At 40.6% G+C, this 18,800-nt stretch overlaps 1 protein-coding gene across 16 annotated transcripts in view; it reads right to left on the minus strand.

Moving 5' to 3' along the window:
* Window positions 1–18,800, minus strand: part of kiaa1217 (KIAA1217 ortholog) — a 99,025-nt gene that overhangs the window by 5,670 nt on the left and 74,555 nt on the right. For 7 of the 16 annotated variants that reach the window (XM_020602220.1, XM_020602213.1, XM_020602214.1 and 4 more), the window contains 14 exons: window positions 17,312–17,510; window positions 16,220–16,313; window positions 11,740–12,512; window positions 10,080–10,184; window positions 9,489–9,538; window positions 6,598–6,737; window positions 6,241–6,416; window positions 4,134–4,264; window positions 3,536–3,683; window positions 2,403–2,889; window positions 1,974–2,163; window positions 1,567–1,853; window positions 965–1,120; window positions 535–657 (listed from right to left, as the gene is read on the minus strand). In XM_020602220.1, coding sequence (XP_020457876.1) covers window positions 535–657; window positions 965–1,120; window positions 1,567–1,853; window positions 1,974–2,163; window positions 2,403–2,889; window positions 3,536–3,683; window positions 4,134–4,264; window positions 6,241–6,416; window positions 6,598–6,737; window positions 9,489–9,538; window positions 10,080–10,184; window positions 11,740–12,512; window positions 16,220–16,313; window positions 17,312–17,510 — 3,059 coding nt within the window. Of the gene's footprint in view, window positions 1–6; window positions 443–534; window positions 658–964; window positions 1,121–1,566; window positions 1,854–1,973; window positions 2,164–2,402; window positions 2,890–3,535; window positions 3,684–4,133; window positions 4,265–6,240; window positions 6,417–6,597; window positions 6,738–9,488; window positions 9,539–10,079; window positions 10,185–11,739; window positions 12,513–16,219; window positions 16,314–17,311; window positions 17,511–18,800 lie in introns of those variants that run through there. The other 9 variants (XM_020602219.1, XM_020602218.1, XM_020602226.1 and 6 more) reach the window with 7 other exon arrangements.

The following is an 18,800-nucleotide window of genomic DNA, read 5'->3' on the forward strand; positions in this document are numbered from 1 at the left end:
GGGAAAGAGCATGCAAAGTGGCCAGACTGACCTGTAGTGAACCAAGTCTGCAAAAACAGGTTGTGTCTACAAAGCCAGTTTTAACTTTTTCTCAAATTACATTTAATTGAACTATTTATCCTGTTGATTTTGCATGAAGATATGAAGTCATTAAAGAAAGACACAAGACAATTTAATTTTCTGTAAAATACAGTGCCAAGGTTTTTATTGATTTGGAAAGAAAGACAAGTAATAATTAAGTCAGTGGCAAAATACATCACTGTCTGGTCCAGACACACAAAAGACATGGGATCTTTTCAGATGCGACATTTTATGCAGACTTAATCCTGAAAATATTCAGCAGAATCAAAAGAGGGAAGGAAAGCGAGGCAGCAAGGAAAGGAGTTGTTTTTTGTAGGCAGCTGTTACAGGTTTCTCTCGAGCCAAAGCACATGTGCAAACACTGTAGAAGGGTTAAGACAGCCATCAGTTGTATTAGACAGTTGGTAGAGGCAGGCAGTTAACGGTGCAGCTGCACGACGACATATATTTTACCTTTTTCTCTTTGAGGGGCAATATGGCCCCTGGTCTTAATTCTCTGATTTGTGGTTCAATTCGAGTGGTGGGCTCTACCAAATTTTTCACCCCTACATCTTTAACTGTGCACTTCTGGAAAACCTGAAGAGTAAAGAAAAGTGAGGGGGAAATGGGGACAAGGATCTTGGGGAGGGAAGGAGTATCTTAACCACTGCCATAGCTACACGTCCCCCCCCCTTCCTGCCTGACCCCAAAAATTATTTTCAAAATCAATGAGGGGTAGCTCTTTTGGCAGCTGGTAGTGCCTATCCTTTGCCATTTTTGAGGAAATCAGCCACCCAAGAAGGCAACCCACCCACACAATGCAGAATGTAACAAATGCCTTACTACACCCCTTAAGTGTGTGTGTTTGTTCATGTGTTTGAGGGAGTGTACATGTGCATCTAACCTGGAGCTCTGCCATAATCTTGTCGCCTTCGTCCTCTTCTTCTCTGGTGACACAAGCCGTAACAGGGGGAGGAGTGGCAGGCTTTGGCTTGATCTCTGGTGGAATCTTGGACGATTTGGCCTGGGGAGTGGAAGGTGGGACCTCCTCTTCACCATCCTGTAAGAAGTTATTTACTCATTACTTTTCAAAGTCATTAGCAAGATTATTCAAAAGTTAAAAACACGCTAGGCGTTAGATGAGAAAACTGATATCACTTTATCACTAAATATGCAGCAAGAGCTAGGAGGCAATTAGCCTGTGCTGCTCAGCACCTCATCACGGTTCCATAAATTACACCCCCCCCTTTTTTAACCTTTTTTTGAATTTTGCCTGGCTGTTCCATCCTGCTTCATTTTTTGCTACCTTGTCAAAGACCACTGCCTACCTTTTGACTACGATTGTGTTTACCAAAGCCATTTTCAACGGAATCCCCTGAACTCCAATCATGCTTTTGAGTCCTTACCTGATGGTGTGATATTTTCTTCCCTTTTAATTTTTAAATTCTTAACGAGTTCACAAACTGCAGCTGCCATTTGACCATATTTCATAGGGCATCTACCTACCAGACTGACCTGAGCTGAGACAGACTCCTTCCTGCTGGTGTAGACCACTTCACCAGAGCGTGTAGTAGTTATGCCTGAACCTGAGGTGGAATAGGTTTTCCTCGGTGGTGGTGGTGGTGGAGGGGACTTAATGGGCTTTTCAAACATCTGCTTGGTAACAGTGTCAATGGGCACTGGCTTGATGGCAGTCTTGGAGGATTTGGTTGGTTTCTCCACCACAGGCTGAGGAAGTTTCTCAGGCCCCTTGATGACTGGTTTGTCTGCATGGAGCTCAGACTGGGACTCTTCTGTCATATAGATCAATTCAATTATACAGGATGACTTACTTAAAGTATGTTCACATATAGCAATAAATGTAAAATGTGACCATGTTTGTGTTTTTAGTAACATTTACACTAGGTTTGTACCTGAAGGAGACTCCACAAGATTGGCTTGCTCTACACTGGCAGCAGGTGGCAGTGCTGGGCTCTCTTCTATCTCTAGACAGGGAATGCCCTTCATCATGTTAGCCTGGGCCTCTTGGAGGATCTTCTCAAACTCTTTTCCATCGTAATGATCCATGTTTTGCCTCCTCTCTTGCCACTCCTTCTCTACTGCCTACAAGTTGCAGAAAATAACAAAGAAAGATAAAAAAAAGTAAGAAAGTAGGCTGAAGCTATGTTATTCCAAAAAAGATTGCCTACAGGAGAGTAAAATAACTAAATAAAGCCATTTAGGATAACTGAGTTGACTGATTTGATACAGAATGCTAATAAGAGAGACTTATTATCATCACAGCTTTACTATGTTGGATATAAATCAAACACATATGATGCTGGCTTGGTGACTAAATGTACCTCTATGGACATGGCTCTCTGTTTGCTTTTGTCCTGACTGCTCTGCAGCTCCTCTATGACAAGATTCTGGTTTGTTGAGCTGTTGATATTATTCACTGGGTTCTCATGGGCCTTTTTATGACAGATGGGACCTGGTGGATCTGAGGCACCCGTATTGAGAGACTCTTGGTCTTGACGCTTAGTTGGTTTGGGACTGGGAACCTGTGTTGGGCTGGGAGTGAGTGGGGGACTGGGCTGAGCAGTCAAGGCGGCAGACTGCTGGGACTGCTGAATGTGGACTGGGAAGCTCTGGATGTGATGGATGACCACTGGGGAGGAAGGCATCACCTCTGATCTGATGGTAGAGCTCTGAGGCTCTAGTTGGCCTGAGGTGGAGCCAAGCTGCACTGATGCTAGGGGAGCTTCTGCAAGGGCCTCTGATGAAGGGCCATCCACTGGGACATAAGCACAAGGATCAGGCCCTTTCTGAGGACCCTCAGTAGCACATCTGCAGAGAGGAGGGAAACCATATGTGATACAAACCATGTAGAAAAGATCTTACATTCTTATCACACTAGGTCAATCTCTTATAAATTACACATAAAAAAGTTAAAACTATATTCATATTTATTGTTTAATTTTGTTACATTCTTATCCAGACTGAAAATATATCAAATTCTACAATAAACCTGACAAATAATATTGGCTAATTCTGACATTAGGGGTAAAACAGCACCAAAAGTTGTGAAGCAGTATCTTATAGCTTGCCAACCAGGCATGTCTTGAATAAAAGACAAGCGAGTTGTGGCAGGAGGGAGAGCGAGAACCCTGGGATCTGTGACATATTGAAATGGAAATGAGTTGCTGCAGTGACCACCAAATTAATTCACTTATCGGTTCAGTGAAGGCAATGGAAGTAAATCAAGCTGAACGCCATACTCCTCTGTCCACGCAGAATGACCCATTTGATGGGACGGGTCAGTATAATCAAGTACAATCTCCCACATCGCAGACCCCTGTGAGTAGCCTTGCAGAGTGCTTTTTGTTTTTATCTTCAATTCCCTCTCTCAATCTCAGCCACTACACTATAGCAACCTACTCTCCTGATGCCTACTTTTCCCTCCTTTCACATTTGCTTATAATCTTTCCTCTACCTTCTCAGACTGCTGAGAGTGTCAGTCAGGCTCTTGACTCGTTTCAGCATGCTGTCCAGTTTATGGGGCTCCTCCTTCAAAAACTTGACGGCTTCCACCTCCACCCTGAGGACAGCCCGCATCCTGGTTTGTAGGTTTGGGAACTCACCTGAGGAAATAAGCATGCAAACATTTTGTCAACAGCTGCTATTATAGAAAACCTTTCAGTCCAATGTTTTCTGATTGTATTATCCTTTTACTTTCCCTGGAATTTTATGATGGCACTATTAGATAATTAATCAAGAATTTGGTCTCATATAATGCACAATAATGAAACAATGTATTACTTTGAATATCACATCAACTATTTTAGTCTGTTTTTGCACATTTGACATTTCAGAATATAAATTAATATTGCAAAATATGCTTAAAAATATTGATTTTAACCTTATTGCCAAAAGGCCAGTAACAGCCTGATATTATACAAACCAAAGTGTCCGTGTGTTATTGAACAATTAGACAATAATGTAGCACAACTTACCAACTAAGCACTGTCCTGTATAGTTAATGGTAACCAATAGAGTGTTCCCAGTAGTAAGAACAGTACCTGTCATCTTACCTTTGAGCCCTGCCAGAGATTCTCCCACTTTCCTCAGTGTCACTGCTCCCTCTTCCACATCCTTCAGGGTCACCACTCTGTGTGTCGCTGCCGAGTCCTTCTGCAGAGAGCCTACATACTGCTCCAGCTCGCTGCAGACACAAACAGCATGCAAAGTGGAAAGGACACAGATTATAGAGGTTGGCCACATATTATGAGGTGCTAACAATTAATGATTCCCTGCCAAATGAAATAGTGCTGTTCATTAAGAATGGGTCAGGGTGGACCAAAAGAGTCCTGCCGATCTCTCTATATTCTAGATAACATCTTATTATCGTCGCTCTGACGGCAGTGGTTCACTTGCATAAGAACAGCACGTCCATAGTTAAACTTCCTGTTCCAACCCAATTTAAATCTGAGAGGTTATGCTCGTGAGCTTGAGGATATGGACATATTGCCATGACAACCAACAGATTGAGGATCATATGAAATTGTCAAAAAACTTGTCAAGTTGTCATATGAAGAGCACATCCCAGGGGGCAGGACACAATCATTTATCCCAAAAATGATGAAGCAATACTGACTGTTAAAAGTGAAAACAGACTTTGGAACATCTATAAAAAAGGAGAAAATCATATCATATGTAAAATAAACTCAAGGATCAACACTGACAATAAATTTATCCACACTTCCTAACATATCACAGTGCTTCCCAGCCATCCCAGTTTTCAAAAAATGGGGGGAAATGTGCTGAATGATAACATTGTATGCATTGTTAGACTGCATGAGAGGGACTTAAAATGGCGTTTCACTGTGGCTAGGTACCCCTGAGAAACACTCTTTTATAGAAGTCTCCTAAAGGGAGTGAGAAAGGCAATAAGGAGAAAGTGTGTTAAATGCCCTGCTATGCCAAGGTCTGTTGATAAGAGGTATGGTGATGGGACATTCCAGCTGTACAAAAAGGAAACAGATTTCCCCTTTTGTCAAACCACCCACAGATAAAAACAGGTACAGTATGCCTCCATAATTTATGTTTGGGTGTCAGAATATAAGCGGCAGCATTCATAAAAAGCCCAATAACTAAATATTTCTCATCATATTCTCTTTTATATACTGTAAATTACTGTATCTGAAACTTAAGAAACTGACTTTCTTGTGGCACTATACTGATAAGAATCTGTATTTTCATTCTGTAGAAGCTTTGTCACCACCTTCAGTGTACCAACAATGACAAGCCATCAAATTTAATACTCCTAATACTTCTTTGTTTTATCAAGCCTTCTTGTTTTTGGATTACTGGCTAACTATCCCACACAGTAACAGTTTCAAGTAATTTAAACTGAGCCTTCTTGTGTTGCCACTGAAGTATAAAATGTTACAAAATGCAACCTTGTAGGTCATGATAGATTTAGATTTCCTCCTGAGAGGGCAGTGGTTTTCACAATTCACTGTCCCCTCAGGTCTTTAAGCCATGCAGCCCTAATAACCAAGCCTTATTTAACGCACCAGCAGTCATGTTATGCTGGCTCACAATTGGCTAGATGCTGCGGGGAACAGAGAGCTTAATCCACCAGTTTATTTCTCAGTTTTCATGAACTGTTATCATGGTGTTTACTGGAGCATGTGTTCAATACTGTCTAGCAACACTCTTTAACCTTGCTTGTAAACATCCACATAAAAAGGACTCAATTACTGCTCCCTGTTGGCAAAATGCTGCAAGTGAATTAAAATAAGAGTGGGATAGTGGATTACCCCTGTTTGAGTCCATTATTTTGCTGTCTCTGATAGGCAGGCGCTGCTTGCCTCTATAAACCCGTGGGCTGTAATTTGGAGGGTGTTGGCTTGTCAAAGAGTTTAGGATTGAATAGAACAGAATAGCTCAGGTGAGCTGATAAAAAATGAAGTCTTTTGGGGATTTCCTGTAAATGGAAGCACTGGAGATGCATGGGTGTGTCAGTACTTGTTCAAGAGTTTCATGAAGGGAGTTAAAACCAGTAACAATAAATGCAAACAACCATAACTGATACAAAAAATAAATGAAATGAAATGAAATGAAATCAAATCAAATCAAATCAAAAGCACAACAGCTGTTTATGGATGTAAATCAGTAAATTTTGAACAGCCTTGCCTGAGCTGTTGAAGGACAAACTCCTCCAGAACCAAGTACTTGTTCCTGTCTTCTTCTACCACAGTTCTCTGCCTCTGGACTGGGTCCTCCAGACGCCGCATGGCCTCTCCGAGTTTAACACTGATTTCCTGCTCTGCCCGCTCCAGCTGAATCCGTAATGCCTCCTGGTTTTGGAGCTGAGGGGAACATATATTGGAATGATATATTTCAAGAGCTGGACTAGCAAACCAACATGCAGAGCTTTAAAAATATTATTCAGGTGTGCAGTCACTCACATGCATACCCAGGGGGTGGATATCTGAACAGACACTACCACACTCTAAATTATTTCAAGAGAAAGAATGAACAATGCCTTGCCTGCAGTTGTCTCATCTGATGGAGCTGCATCCTGAGGTCAGAAACATTTTTCCTGAACTGCAGGAGGTTGACTTTGAGAGGAACTGAGCCTTTTTCTGAAGGGGCTGCACTGCTCTTGGGAGCCAAGACTGGGGAACCACCTGGCCCAAAGAAGAAAGTTTGTTTCCAGGAAAATATTACTCAAATAGTACATTTTCAGTTCATTTGCACAGTTTATAATAGCTCTTATCATTACACCACAGTAGAAATTACACCTATAATTACTGTACAAGCACAAAAATGTACTGTAAAAGGATAATTCTCCTCTTAGAGGGGGTACTTATTATCTTCCAAACCCTCATACTGTTATCAAGGCAGTGTGACTTTAGTCTACAAAGTATTGGTTAGACTATACACGTCTGCAAACACATACTTCCTGGTAACACCCTGGTCTGGCTTAAGGTTCCTAATGCTTAGCAATATCTGCCTCACCTCTCTGCGGTTGTCTTTTTGCCTACACAATAAGCACAGATATACTGATACCCGTAGCCTACTGGCTGCACTTCTGGGATGTCTGTCAATTGATTTCAGCATTTCAGTCATGGCTAGAGATTGAGAAGAGGGTGAAACCATGGAAACTGTGAGAACTAATATTTGTGGCTTGAGTGAAAAGTCCCCAAGTGGCCGACACCAATAATAGTTTAATTCAAACAACTTTCAGAAAGTCCTGCATGAGTTTGGACTTTAATGACCTTTTGTTATTTTCAGTACACACAGATGACGATCTTCTGACAGAGTTAAAGGATAAAGCCAGTTATTTTCTACATTAACAGTATTTTCAACACTTCACATACAGAGACTAAAACCCACAGTGAATTGCCTCTGCTCCCTGATGTGTTTTTAATCATGTCTGATGGGGATCTATCGCATAGATGAACAAGCTAATCAGGTACTGATGGACATTAAACATGACTAGAGGCAATTCATTGTTGGTTTCAGTCTCTGTATGAAGGCTGCTGAAAATACTATTAATATAGAAAATGACTAGCCTTATCCTTTAAATTAATATCAGATGATAAGTGGGCTTAAGGTATGTTCACATTACAGTGGAAAAACGAGGGTCTTGCGCTGCCTGTTCCACAATGCGTTTGGTGCTGAAACTCACACAGAAATTCCCAGGGCGCTGTACCAAATGGCACAGCTATACTGCTAATGTTGCTAGGAATAGATGACCAATGTTATGTTTTAGAGGAACAGATTGTGTTTTTTTAAACAGTCTTGGTAACAGCACTTGTGTGCTGATATTTCGCTGGCTAAATAGGTTGTCTGTCTTCATCTGAGCTCAACATGAAGATCATATTAGGGTACAGTTTGTAACCTGGGGTTCCATGAGTACAGGCGAAGCCAGGGTGAGAGAGTGATTGGCTGTGCACACAGAGGTCAGTGCAACCGGGGTTCAACAAATTTGTACTTTCGGTGCACCCCGGCTCTGTGCTGTACACCATGTACATGTGCACAGAACCTGCACAGCACACCACATACATATCAATGGCAAGGGGCACACATAAGCCATTTTCCATTGCAATGTGAACATACCTTTAAATCCATACAGTATTTCCTCAGAGCAGACTGATTTGAAGGCAAACAGTTGTTGCACTAAAATTACAAAACATTTTCTCACTGACCTTTAGAGGTCAATGAGAAATTCCAAGATTCATGTCTGTATCCCAACACAGTGGCTGGGGTGTCATTTCATTTTTGAGCTTACAGCAGTGAAATATTATATTAAAAGTCTTTTACAGCAACACAGTGTATCTTTCCAGAAACAATGTGCCCATTGCTTTGAATAATCAGCAGTACAAGCTACGAACAGAAAACTGTTCCAGTATCTGTGGATTATGCACAGTAACTGGGAAATTGTTTCTGCAAATTAAAATTTTCAAAGCTGTGGGCACTTCAGATGAATTTCATTAACCTTCATTGTACTGGGCTTGAGGCACAAGTCAGACATTTCAAAACATGGGCAAAGAAAACTAAAACATCCTGCATGGCTACAAACCACTAAACGCAAGTGAGAAAATATTTGTTTTGTAATTTGGGATAACCAGTCCTTTAACCTCAGAAAAATAAGGAAAGTACTGTCTCTGCTGATCAGTAATGCAATAGGTCAAATAATGTTCAGAGTGCACTCTAAGCTTCCTCAACACAGAGACTCACTTTCTGCTGGGGCAATAAAAGAACAAACTTAGCCTTCATAATCCTAAAACTCTATTTACCCTGTCTTGCTTACATGTGACAACTGCCCAGACCTGAAGTACAGGTTACAGTGTACACTGCTGGTTGTGTTTGTGTTTTGGGCCTTGGAAACACAATGTCTACAAAAGAAGTGAAGGCTGCATAGTGACAGTGAAGAGTTGTGCCACTTGTTTCTCATGTTTAACACTAACTTTTCTGATGAACACAACATGACAATTAAATCCCTCCAATGCTACATATGAATTGTGTGATGAGACATGAGATTATCTCTTAAGACACACAGTGTTGGGTTTTCTCTCCACCACTGGAGAGGTTTATCCAACCTAGATCTGATCACACAGTGTCGCAGAAGGAAAACTGAATTGCTGAATCATCTCGGCAGGCTTGAGAAGTAATAGTGTCTTGTTTTAAGAAGTGCTTTGCAGGGCTTGTGTTAACTCTGCTGGCTCTCATTGCTTAACTCCTATTAAACTGGATGTAGAACTATGAGGAAATATGAACCGATGACAAACAAAAACACCTGGTATTGTTTTCCCTCCCTCCAGTAGAGCTCGTTGCAGAACGTTTTGTCTGACAATAGTGTGTGGGCTTGTCTGCACAACCTATGCTACATCTCTTGTTTAAACATATAAATGATGAAATTGCAAAATACTAACCTGAGGTATGTGCACTGTGGGCTGGAGATGATGTCTTCGGTGGTCTCTCACTGCAGCCAGAGAACAATTCATAAGAGCAGGAATTGGATTGCAAAAAATTCAGTTTGGAACATTTTAGATTTACAGGTTAGTTTTAGTGTGAACAAACATATTACAAGAAAGTATGAGAAAGACTGACAAACCAGAGAGGTTAAAATGATGTTAATGATGTTAAACTTCATCAGTGTTCAGCATCACATATCAAACTCATTTAAGTCATTTAGCTATTTTTTTTTACAAATAAAGAATGATAAAGCTAAAAGGCAAGCAAACATTAATGCAAGGTCTCCATAGAAAAAAATCAAAATGCAAAGAGTTGAAATGCAGCCAGATAAACCACATATAGTGGCCATTTATTTAGAAGGCAAATGGCTTCAATATCAGATTCACAGTCAAACCTATTTCCTCCTCAGCAGATGCTATTTAACTTGTATTTGATATGGCCATTATAGAAGGGATATTTTATCGTTCCCACTCTGGCTGGATACATTTTTCATTTGAAACTCCCATTTCCACTGATTCCTTATCCTGCCCTATACTGCGATTGCTTACCTTAGAGGCTCCTTGGCGCCACTAGTGTTTGGAGCTTTTAAAAGTGCATGCTGAACAAGACCAGTCAAGCTGGCAATCTGTTGCTCCATTGCTTTCATTCGCTCTCTGCAGAAACATCAGAAAATTGTACTTTCAACACTGTGGCCTATTCCATATTGACCCAGCAAGAAAATGGGAGGGCTGTAACAGAATAATCACTTGTTTTTAAATACCTGACCATGAATAACTTTATTGTGTGGATGGGTTACACAGCAGAGATTTTGGTAACCCCTTAATCTACGGCCATTATCTACACAGTAATATGAAGAAATTGCTAAATGAATATGAAAAATATGTAATGAGTAGCTGTTGTTTATAAATAACCAGAAATTAGGCTACTGGAAAGTACCATGTAAAATTGAAGCAGAATAAAGAGGTTTGGGCGGTAACTTATTGTTATAATAGCAGGTACGTGGCCACAGGGGGTACCTGTTGTTTCAGTAGAAATGACTTAATTAGCCTACAGCATGTCCTTGTTGTTGTCACTCAGTGTAAACATAAAGCTAGGGTTCTGGTGATATAACCAAGTACTTTCTGTAACCACTATCAGGAACATCCAGGGATTTAAATTTGAACAAGTGAAGGGTTGTGAAAGTCACCCAATTCCCAGTTTACCAACAGGAAATGGTACCAGACACTAGAAATGTCATTGGTTAAGCTATCTCTTAATTACCATTGTGTGAAATCATATGGACAGTTGCAATAAATATGTATTTTCATTGTAAATACTATCCACTGATTCATTATTATTTTCCAAATATTACATAATGACAAGTACTATGACATTTCACCATAGTTACCCTTCTATTGCCTGTGTGCACTCGTTCTTTGAAATATACAAGGGATTTTTGTATGATAAAGTACAAGATGGTATTTAATAACAAGGTTATTGTGAAAGTAAACCACAGTAGTTCCCCATTCAAATACCGACACTTTTTTCTTACAATGCCAGGGCATTTCTGATGGGGGCTTCTGGCTACCCAGGTGGTTCAGCCTGATTTGTCTGACTGCTTGGGCCATTTCAAATACGCATTCAACATGGTCAATATAATGTTAGGTTTTCATAGGTATGCACAAAGACTTTTAGCCTCCCTGTTAAGGAAACAATGTCCGCCTGGCTAAGGAAGCACCCCTCGCTCTCTATTTCTATGTTTATGTGGTTTTAGTCAGAGCAGAGAAATCTAACCCAGGTACCAGATGTCTACTTGATTATTCAAACTGAATAAACATTATTCAGCATTATGTTAGTACAACTATTAGAAAAATATACAGTATAAGGTTTTTTAGATATTATCCTGCTTCAATGGTGGTAGCTATGTCTGAGTGTACACACACTATTAATCAACACTGTGAGGTTTCAAACTTTGAACAGACTATGAAACAACCGAACCCAACTTAAGCCTAATTGTGTGTCTTACTTCATGTACACATCTTAAAGTGAGAGGGCTGTTTATATTCTTGCATTTAGTCATGGGTGAAGAAATGGGGATTACAAACCAGCAGCTCATGGTTAGAGTGAAACTGGGATGCAGAGTTAGTCCATGCTCCCATGCAATGTCTTCATCTTAATTTTAACAATCCAGGCCACTGGATGTAACATGAGGTCCCCTGGGGGACTTACCGTGTCTGGTCACCAGCAGGTGGAATGGGTCCCTGGAGGTCTGGAATCACAGGTGATCCCATGTTGTTCCGAGGTTTGGTCCCTGTCATTTCCTCCTTCCTGAAGGACTGGCGTACAGGTGAGCTTCTTTCTATGGGAACACCCTGGGGTGGAATGCCATGGATGTCAATTATCCGTACCTCAGTCATCCGGTGAGGGGACGGGGGAGGAGTCTTGGAGCCCAAAGTAGGCAGTTGGCTGTTTCTGGTCTTCTGCCTGTACAGAGATGCGTGATCCATTGTGTCTGTGGGGCTGGGCCCACCATAGGAACTTGCGGAGCGGATAGAGGCACGATGAAATCCCCCCAAGACATGTTCAGGACCATCAAGTCCAAGGCTGGGGTGTGGTCCATGGGCAGAAGCCATGCTCAGTCGTGTCTCCTGGATCAGATATGGATCTGCATACAACCCCTCATTTCCCCTAGCTAGACTGTGACTCTTCCCCACCGTGTCCTCATCTGGCTTCACATCCCGTCTCTCCAGGATAGCGCTAGGACAGGGTGAGATGGAGCGTGCTGGAGGGTTGGCAGTCGATATTCGCTCCCTTGGCATAGTGGCGCTGCTAGGTAGCGAACCCTGCCGTGAACCATACGGGATTCTAGATGGTGATGAGGGCATGGACTGGGTAGATGGCGAGAGCGCTCCCTGTATTGGATGGTGTGTTGGGGGAACCATGGGGGGCTGCCTTAGTGGGGGCTGTCCATTGCGACTAGCTTGCACCATCTCATTGTGCATCTAGCCAAGAACAAAATAATATGGACATTTTATCATACATTTGCAAACACAAAAATAGAAATATTACTACTTCAAATATTGCATAAAAATTCAAGAAAAGGACTGATTCAGTAAACCAGACTATTGTCCACTACTGTTTTAAAACAAAGACATCCATCTAACTCAGTTCACATTGTTAAGTTTTAAAATAAAAGACAATTTAAATTTTTCCAGAAGCAGAAAATGGATATTTACAAGGCTACTATCCTCCAGCATACAGCATTTCACTCAGAGTACTGGATATTATCCCCAAGGCTTCTATGAAATAATATTACAATACAATGCAGTACAACCCACAGGGTTCTGTCTTTGGATAGAAAGTCTGCAGCTTTTATAAAAGTGAGGTGAGTTACTTTTTTCATCTTTAAACAAGCTCTGGGAGTTCAATTACTCTTTTTCTAAAAGGTTTTAATGTGCACCTCCAGGGCTAAAATGCAGCTGGTAAATTTGCAACAAGATCTGTCTATTTAAACAGTCAGCTAACCTGGGCTGCTGTTCTTTAGCCCAACAATCCATAAAGGACCCTTAAGTTTAATGTGCAATAAACCTAACCTCATTTAACTAGAGTGGATTTCCAGGTTGAGTCTTAAAGGTGCACAGTAGAAGTGAACTCAAATATTCTAGGCAGTGGATATGTGATGTGCTATATATGATAACACTGTGCTGAGGAGTGTCACTCGCGGGACTGAATCCAATCCATCTCCCTTCCTGTCAAACTCTCTATTCCAGTCAAACAAACAACCTATTGTTCCTTCAAGGTATGACTCATGAGTTACACCTACACAAGAAGGTAAGTCAAAACCTAAAGAAGAACCTAAGTCCTTTAAAAAAGGCAGTTTTTGACACTTGGTGTTTTTCAGTGTTGTCTATATTTATTTTGTCTTAAGCATCAACACAAATTAACACACTGAAGAGAACAATAAAGTGAATGTGGCATGTTTGTGTGTGTGAGACTGTGTTTGAGAGTAGGTGTGTGTACTGTATGAGGAAGAAAACAAAGTGTATAGTAACAAAGGACTCAGGCTTGGCTGTGACAACGATAAAAAAAAGAAACTTGCTGGCAAGGAAAGCTCACACAGCCCATAAATATAGCAGCAACAAGTCTGACTAGCCAACAAAACATATAATAGTACATTTGAGAAGCATGGAGCCACTGAAAGCTATCATCAAACTCTAATGACCTCCACCATGCAATGTGCCTATGCACATAAAAAGAAAGGTTGCCACACTGTGCAGGAATTCCTATGAAGCACTAAATAACATCTATGACTGCACTGCCAGTTCCATCGCTTGTCAATCCCCACCAGATGTTTCACCCTTGGCGCACCAACCATTCTTAATCAGTTTTGTCTGTACAACATGCATAACCACAGCTTTGAGACAAAACAGAAAAAGTAAAGGCTTAAAACACAAACACACAAGTTCCTATGTTAGGCAAAAGCGAGACTGTGCTGAGAACATTTGGCTTGAGTTTTTCTAGTGGACTTTTTAAAGACCTCTCTCTGTGTTTCCACTGCACTCTTAAGCTTCCAGTAATGAGAGCGGCATGTCTGGTAGCAGCGCACAAAGTTGCCTTGATTGCTTGCCATGTCAGAGATGGAGAGGGTTTCTAATCTGATTCACAAACTGCAGAGCCTCAGAGGCAGCCAATTTAAACTGCTAAAGAGGAGCTGCGCTGCGATGTGTGTGAACGTTTAAAGAGTTAGCTGGCTGGAAAAACTATGCTGCCGTGCACCTAATATAATATAATAACCACTTTCATTGGCCAAGTATGTTACACACACAAGGAATTGGTCTCTGGTACAGGAGCGAAGTAGCCATCTGTGGTGCCAACTAACACACACACACACACCTTGCGCTGTCCCTCACTGCTTTGGGCTTAGTTCTTTACGTAACAGCAGATGAATGTTTCAAAATGTTTGCTGCTTTTTCAGCAATTGAAAAATGACAAAAGAGATGGTTCAAATGTAAGAAAAGGCTACTTTATTCTGAAAGTCTGCAGCCTTTTCTCATTATCAAGTTACTTATCCATTACTGTGTATCTGTACACCTTATATCAATTACTACTATTACAAAAAAGAAGTCAAAGTTGCAGTACAACAGTGGAAAAATACTCTGTTACAAGTAAAAACCCTGCATTCAGAATGTTACTTAAGTAAAAGTACAAAAGCAAGTAAAGTACAGATACCTCAAAATAGATTTTAAGTAATTAAGTATAGTATTTCAGGAAATGCATTTTGTTACTTTCTACCTCTGGTTGTTTTAATAATCGGGGGTAGCTCTATTTGCCCAGAAAGCTTTGATTAATAACAGAGGTGACCACAGGTTCTGCTTTAAAACTGATCTGAGGCCTGGCCTTCCTGCAAGAGGAAACTCAACAGGCCAAACAGACGTTAAGTACCCCCCAACCCCTCACAAAAAACTGTCAGTGTTAGAATTTCTATTTAATTATTAAAAAGCATCTCTGACTGTGTGTCAAAGCTGTTAAATGATTTAGTAGAGCTTGTCATAAAGCTGCCATAAGAACAGAAGATTCTTGATTAATGCCACAAATGTCATCTTACTATTTCTTTTCTGTCCTGTTCTCTGCCACTGACCAACAACTTGGCCTCCACCCCCCCCACAGCCACATCCAGTCCTGGTGTCTGAGTAAATCGCAGCTTAGTTAAAGAGTGACACAACTGTATCTCTACTTCAGAATTAAATTTCAAAATGGTTGCACAAGAGCGTTTAGAAAGTTGCCTCACTTCGTTTTGCTGAATTCACTTCAGTACAAATTATATTTTTTTCTAAACAAAAAAAATTGGGAGCTTCTGTTAAAAAATTTACAAAAAAGATTGAAACATATATTCTAGAAAATTCAAATTCTTCTACTTATGCCAGTTTGCCACTATTTCTGCTCTTAAACTGTTTGCGCTATCTATTAAATTCCCATTTCACTTTATCTATTGTATCTTTTTAGCATCTTTCTTTCTCTACAGTTTTTTCCTCATATGTTCACATCCCCTTGAACGACCACATTAGCTAGACTCAGTCAGTGCAACTTGTCTTTCAGCAGCAGAAAGCAAAGAGTTTCTACAGCACATCAAAGTCATCGTGCCATCTGAACCGAGACCTCTTAAACCATCATAATATTTGCCTGATAATTCCTTTAAATTTTACCAGCTCTATTTCACACTTATATCACACAATCAGTATGTGATACTGTGAGATTATAGCTAATGTCATCTTTGCAGTATCACAATAGTGCTTCAAAGACAGATCTGAAGAGGAGTCTTGGGAGGAAGGGGCTCTTTTGTTGCATCAGTACGAAAAAAAAAAAAACACACGGTGGAATCTTAAAAAGAAAAATAGCTTAGAGCTTTTATTGGGGAATGAACGATAGCCCTGATAATTGAGTTAAATTGTCCCATAAGCAAGCTGCACCAGAGCATACGGGCTCCGAGACTGAATCACAGCCCCCTGTGAAAACAATATAAGACCCCCTCTAAACAGATTAACAAGAAGCAAAAGGATATTATGGCCCTTAACTGCAGACATAATGTGAGAAGAAGAAGAATTGCAGGCTGGGATTACTTTTCTTTTGACAACAAGTCTGATCATATCCCTGCAGTTTCTGCTGTAAAGAAGATAATTTATACGCTGTGTTAGCACTGTTAAGTACTCACCCTGACATCACTGTTGGCAGGTCTTGGCCCATGGCTAAAAGCCTGTGCTGGGTCTTTGTGGTAGACCTTTAGGCAGGAGTGGTCTGTGATGTTCCTGTAGGGAGAAGAGGTATCGAGTTGTAAGAAGGCAGTCCAGATATCACCGTCAGACAGCGGCCGATTCTGCTTCCTGGATCTCCTTAGCAGCCCTGCTAAGGGTATGTACCCCGACAGAGGCTCTGAAGTGTCATGCAACAGTCTTCTGTTATGTGACATTTCCTCTAACTCTCAAAAGTTGAAAAAAAATAACCAGTGATACTGTGCTGAAATGTAGCTTGACTGCAAAAAGGAGAGCAGATCTGTTTTTATCTTTTTCACCGTTCTCACTCTCTTACTACAGCACTGTGTTCCGGACACCTCTGCCAACCTTAAGTAATCACGAGGCAACTTTTTTTATAGCTCTGATTAGGAATTAGTCTCAAAGTACACTTGTTCTTGAGCAAGAACTCTGGAAGCAAAGGGGCAAAGTTGCTTGTGTCTTCAAGGGTAATGTTTTTTTTCCCTCTGAACAATATAGAACCTTCATTATTATTGACAAGACATGCATGAGATACTGAACAAGGCAGAAGGAAAAAGGAAAGCATGTTTGCATGCATGTAAATAAGATACACTTGCTACACTATTCTTTGGAAAAAGCATAAAAGTGTATAAAAAGACAAAGCTTGCATTGCTCAAACTTTCCAGAGTAAAACTTTCACCAAACAGGAAAGTCATCAAAGTCTCTCAAGAGTGCTGTTCAGTTTGTTTGGGGATGTCAGCGACATTTTGTTGTAGGGCTTCATCTCCAAATAACTTTCTTCCTGCTAAGTTTTAACATGGAGGGAAAAGGAAGTAAGAAGCTTTCCTGGCCAGTGACACTTTCTGTGCAGGGGATGTTTAGACAGGAAGTGCTCATGGAGGGGAAAAGGACAGGGCTTTCACAGGAAGAGTGAATCTATGGAACAATATGAACCTTGGACATCCTGTTAACCTTAGACTGACTGAACACCATGTTTGCTGTCAAGTACACTGATTCTGCATCCATGTTCAACACACAAAAACATACATCTTTACCTGACATCTGTGAGCTCATAGTACATATTCCTCATATCATCTTTGACATAAACAGCGACGCTGGGTGACTCCAACATTTTCATGGTAAGCTGCTGTGGGAAGGCACCAACAAACAGAGCTCTGACAGTGTCGATGCCGGTGATCTCATTGGGCATGCGAATCTGTTTGGTCTCGTCCCCGTACTGCAGGTACAGAACACCTATGGACAGAAAACATGTAAACAGGTGCTTGGACAGAAGTCAACTCTTTTCCACTTTACACATATACACAGGACCTACCTCACTCCGTTAAAACAAGACCTAATGAAACACACTGCTTCTGCTGTATGTACTTCTCTTTCTTTCATGCTTTTTTTTTTTTTTTTTTTTTTTACATTTGCTCTTGTTCTCTGCAAATTTATGCAAAATTCAATAAAACTCTTTGGGTTGCAGTTGGGACAGCATGATTTAAGTAAAATATAGCCTTTCTGGTGCCACTTTGCATCAATGAAAATACTCTTCACAATATCTGGTCATGACTGCTCGTGCAGATATCAGGACAGATGTAATTTTTCAAAGATCAGTTTCCTCATATTTCCAGTGGTGTAGTATTTATACAGTTAAACCCTAGTAGTTGACAAAGACAAAGCAGATTCATCCTCTTCAGTTTCTGTCTGTATGGTCACCATCTCTGGATTTGGAAAACATTCTTCTTTGTCTTTTGAATGGGGCTTCACAATGAATGGCTATGACACAAAGGACACCAAAACCATTGGACTGGTAAAAACCTTTTCTGGGTGTGTGGTTTTCTTGTTCATTCTGCAGAATATTTGCAAGATATGTAGTTTTGTACTAAACTTACCACCTGACTCTTGTTCATGTTAGTCGTTTGAGAATAAAATGCAGTACGTACAAGATGAAATGACAATTTACATGACATTCAGAAAGAACGTTGGGGCAGAAACATGAGACAGAAGCAGGGGTGTGCTGGAGGTGGAACAGTACAACTTGTGCATCAAAAAAACCAAAGTTGAACCTCTGAACCTTGGGTGTGGCTTCTGTACTGTGCATTACAAAAACAGATGTCTCTCCCACAAAATGTGTGCAAACACCCACACTGCACTTGTATATACAATCCCAGCATGAAAAAATAACACATTTCTACTTCTATTCTCTTGATTTATTGTTGAAAACAGCATGGAACTGAACAATACAGAGGGTGTCTGTATCAATAATAGGACATTTATGAAAAGTTATGTTCTAAAACCGTTGTATCATATTCAATGAACGTCACATTTCACAATTTGCTGAGACATGAGGACTTGTGGCACATTTAAAATCATTCAGATCAGATTCTCTTTTACACTGAAAACAGCTGGTTTTATGGAAAGGAGTTATGGTCTTGGTATAACATAAAAGGACCAAGTCAGTAAAAGCTACCAGATGATGGTGAAATATTATACAAGATCCTGCATGTTTCCTGAGAAAGACTGAGGCAGAGTGAGGGCAAA

This window comes from Monopterus albus, unplaced genomic scaffold, assembly GCF_001952655.1.
Source record: "Monopterus albus unplaced genomic scaffold, M_albus_1.0 scaffold55.1, whole genome shotgun sequence".
In the NCBI taxonomy this organism is placed as follows: Eukaryota; Metazoa; Chordata; class Actinopteri; order Synbranchiformes; family Synbranchidae; genus Monopterus; species Monopterus albus.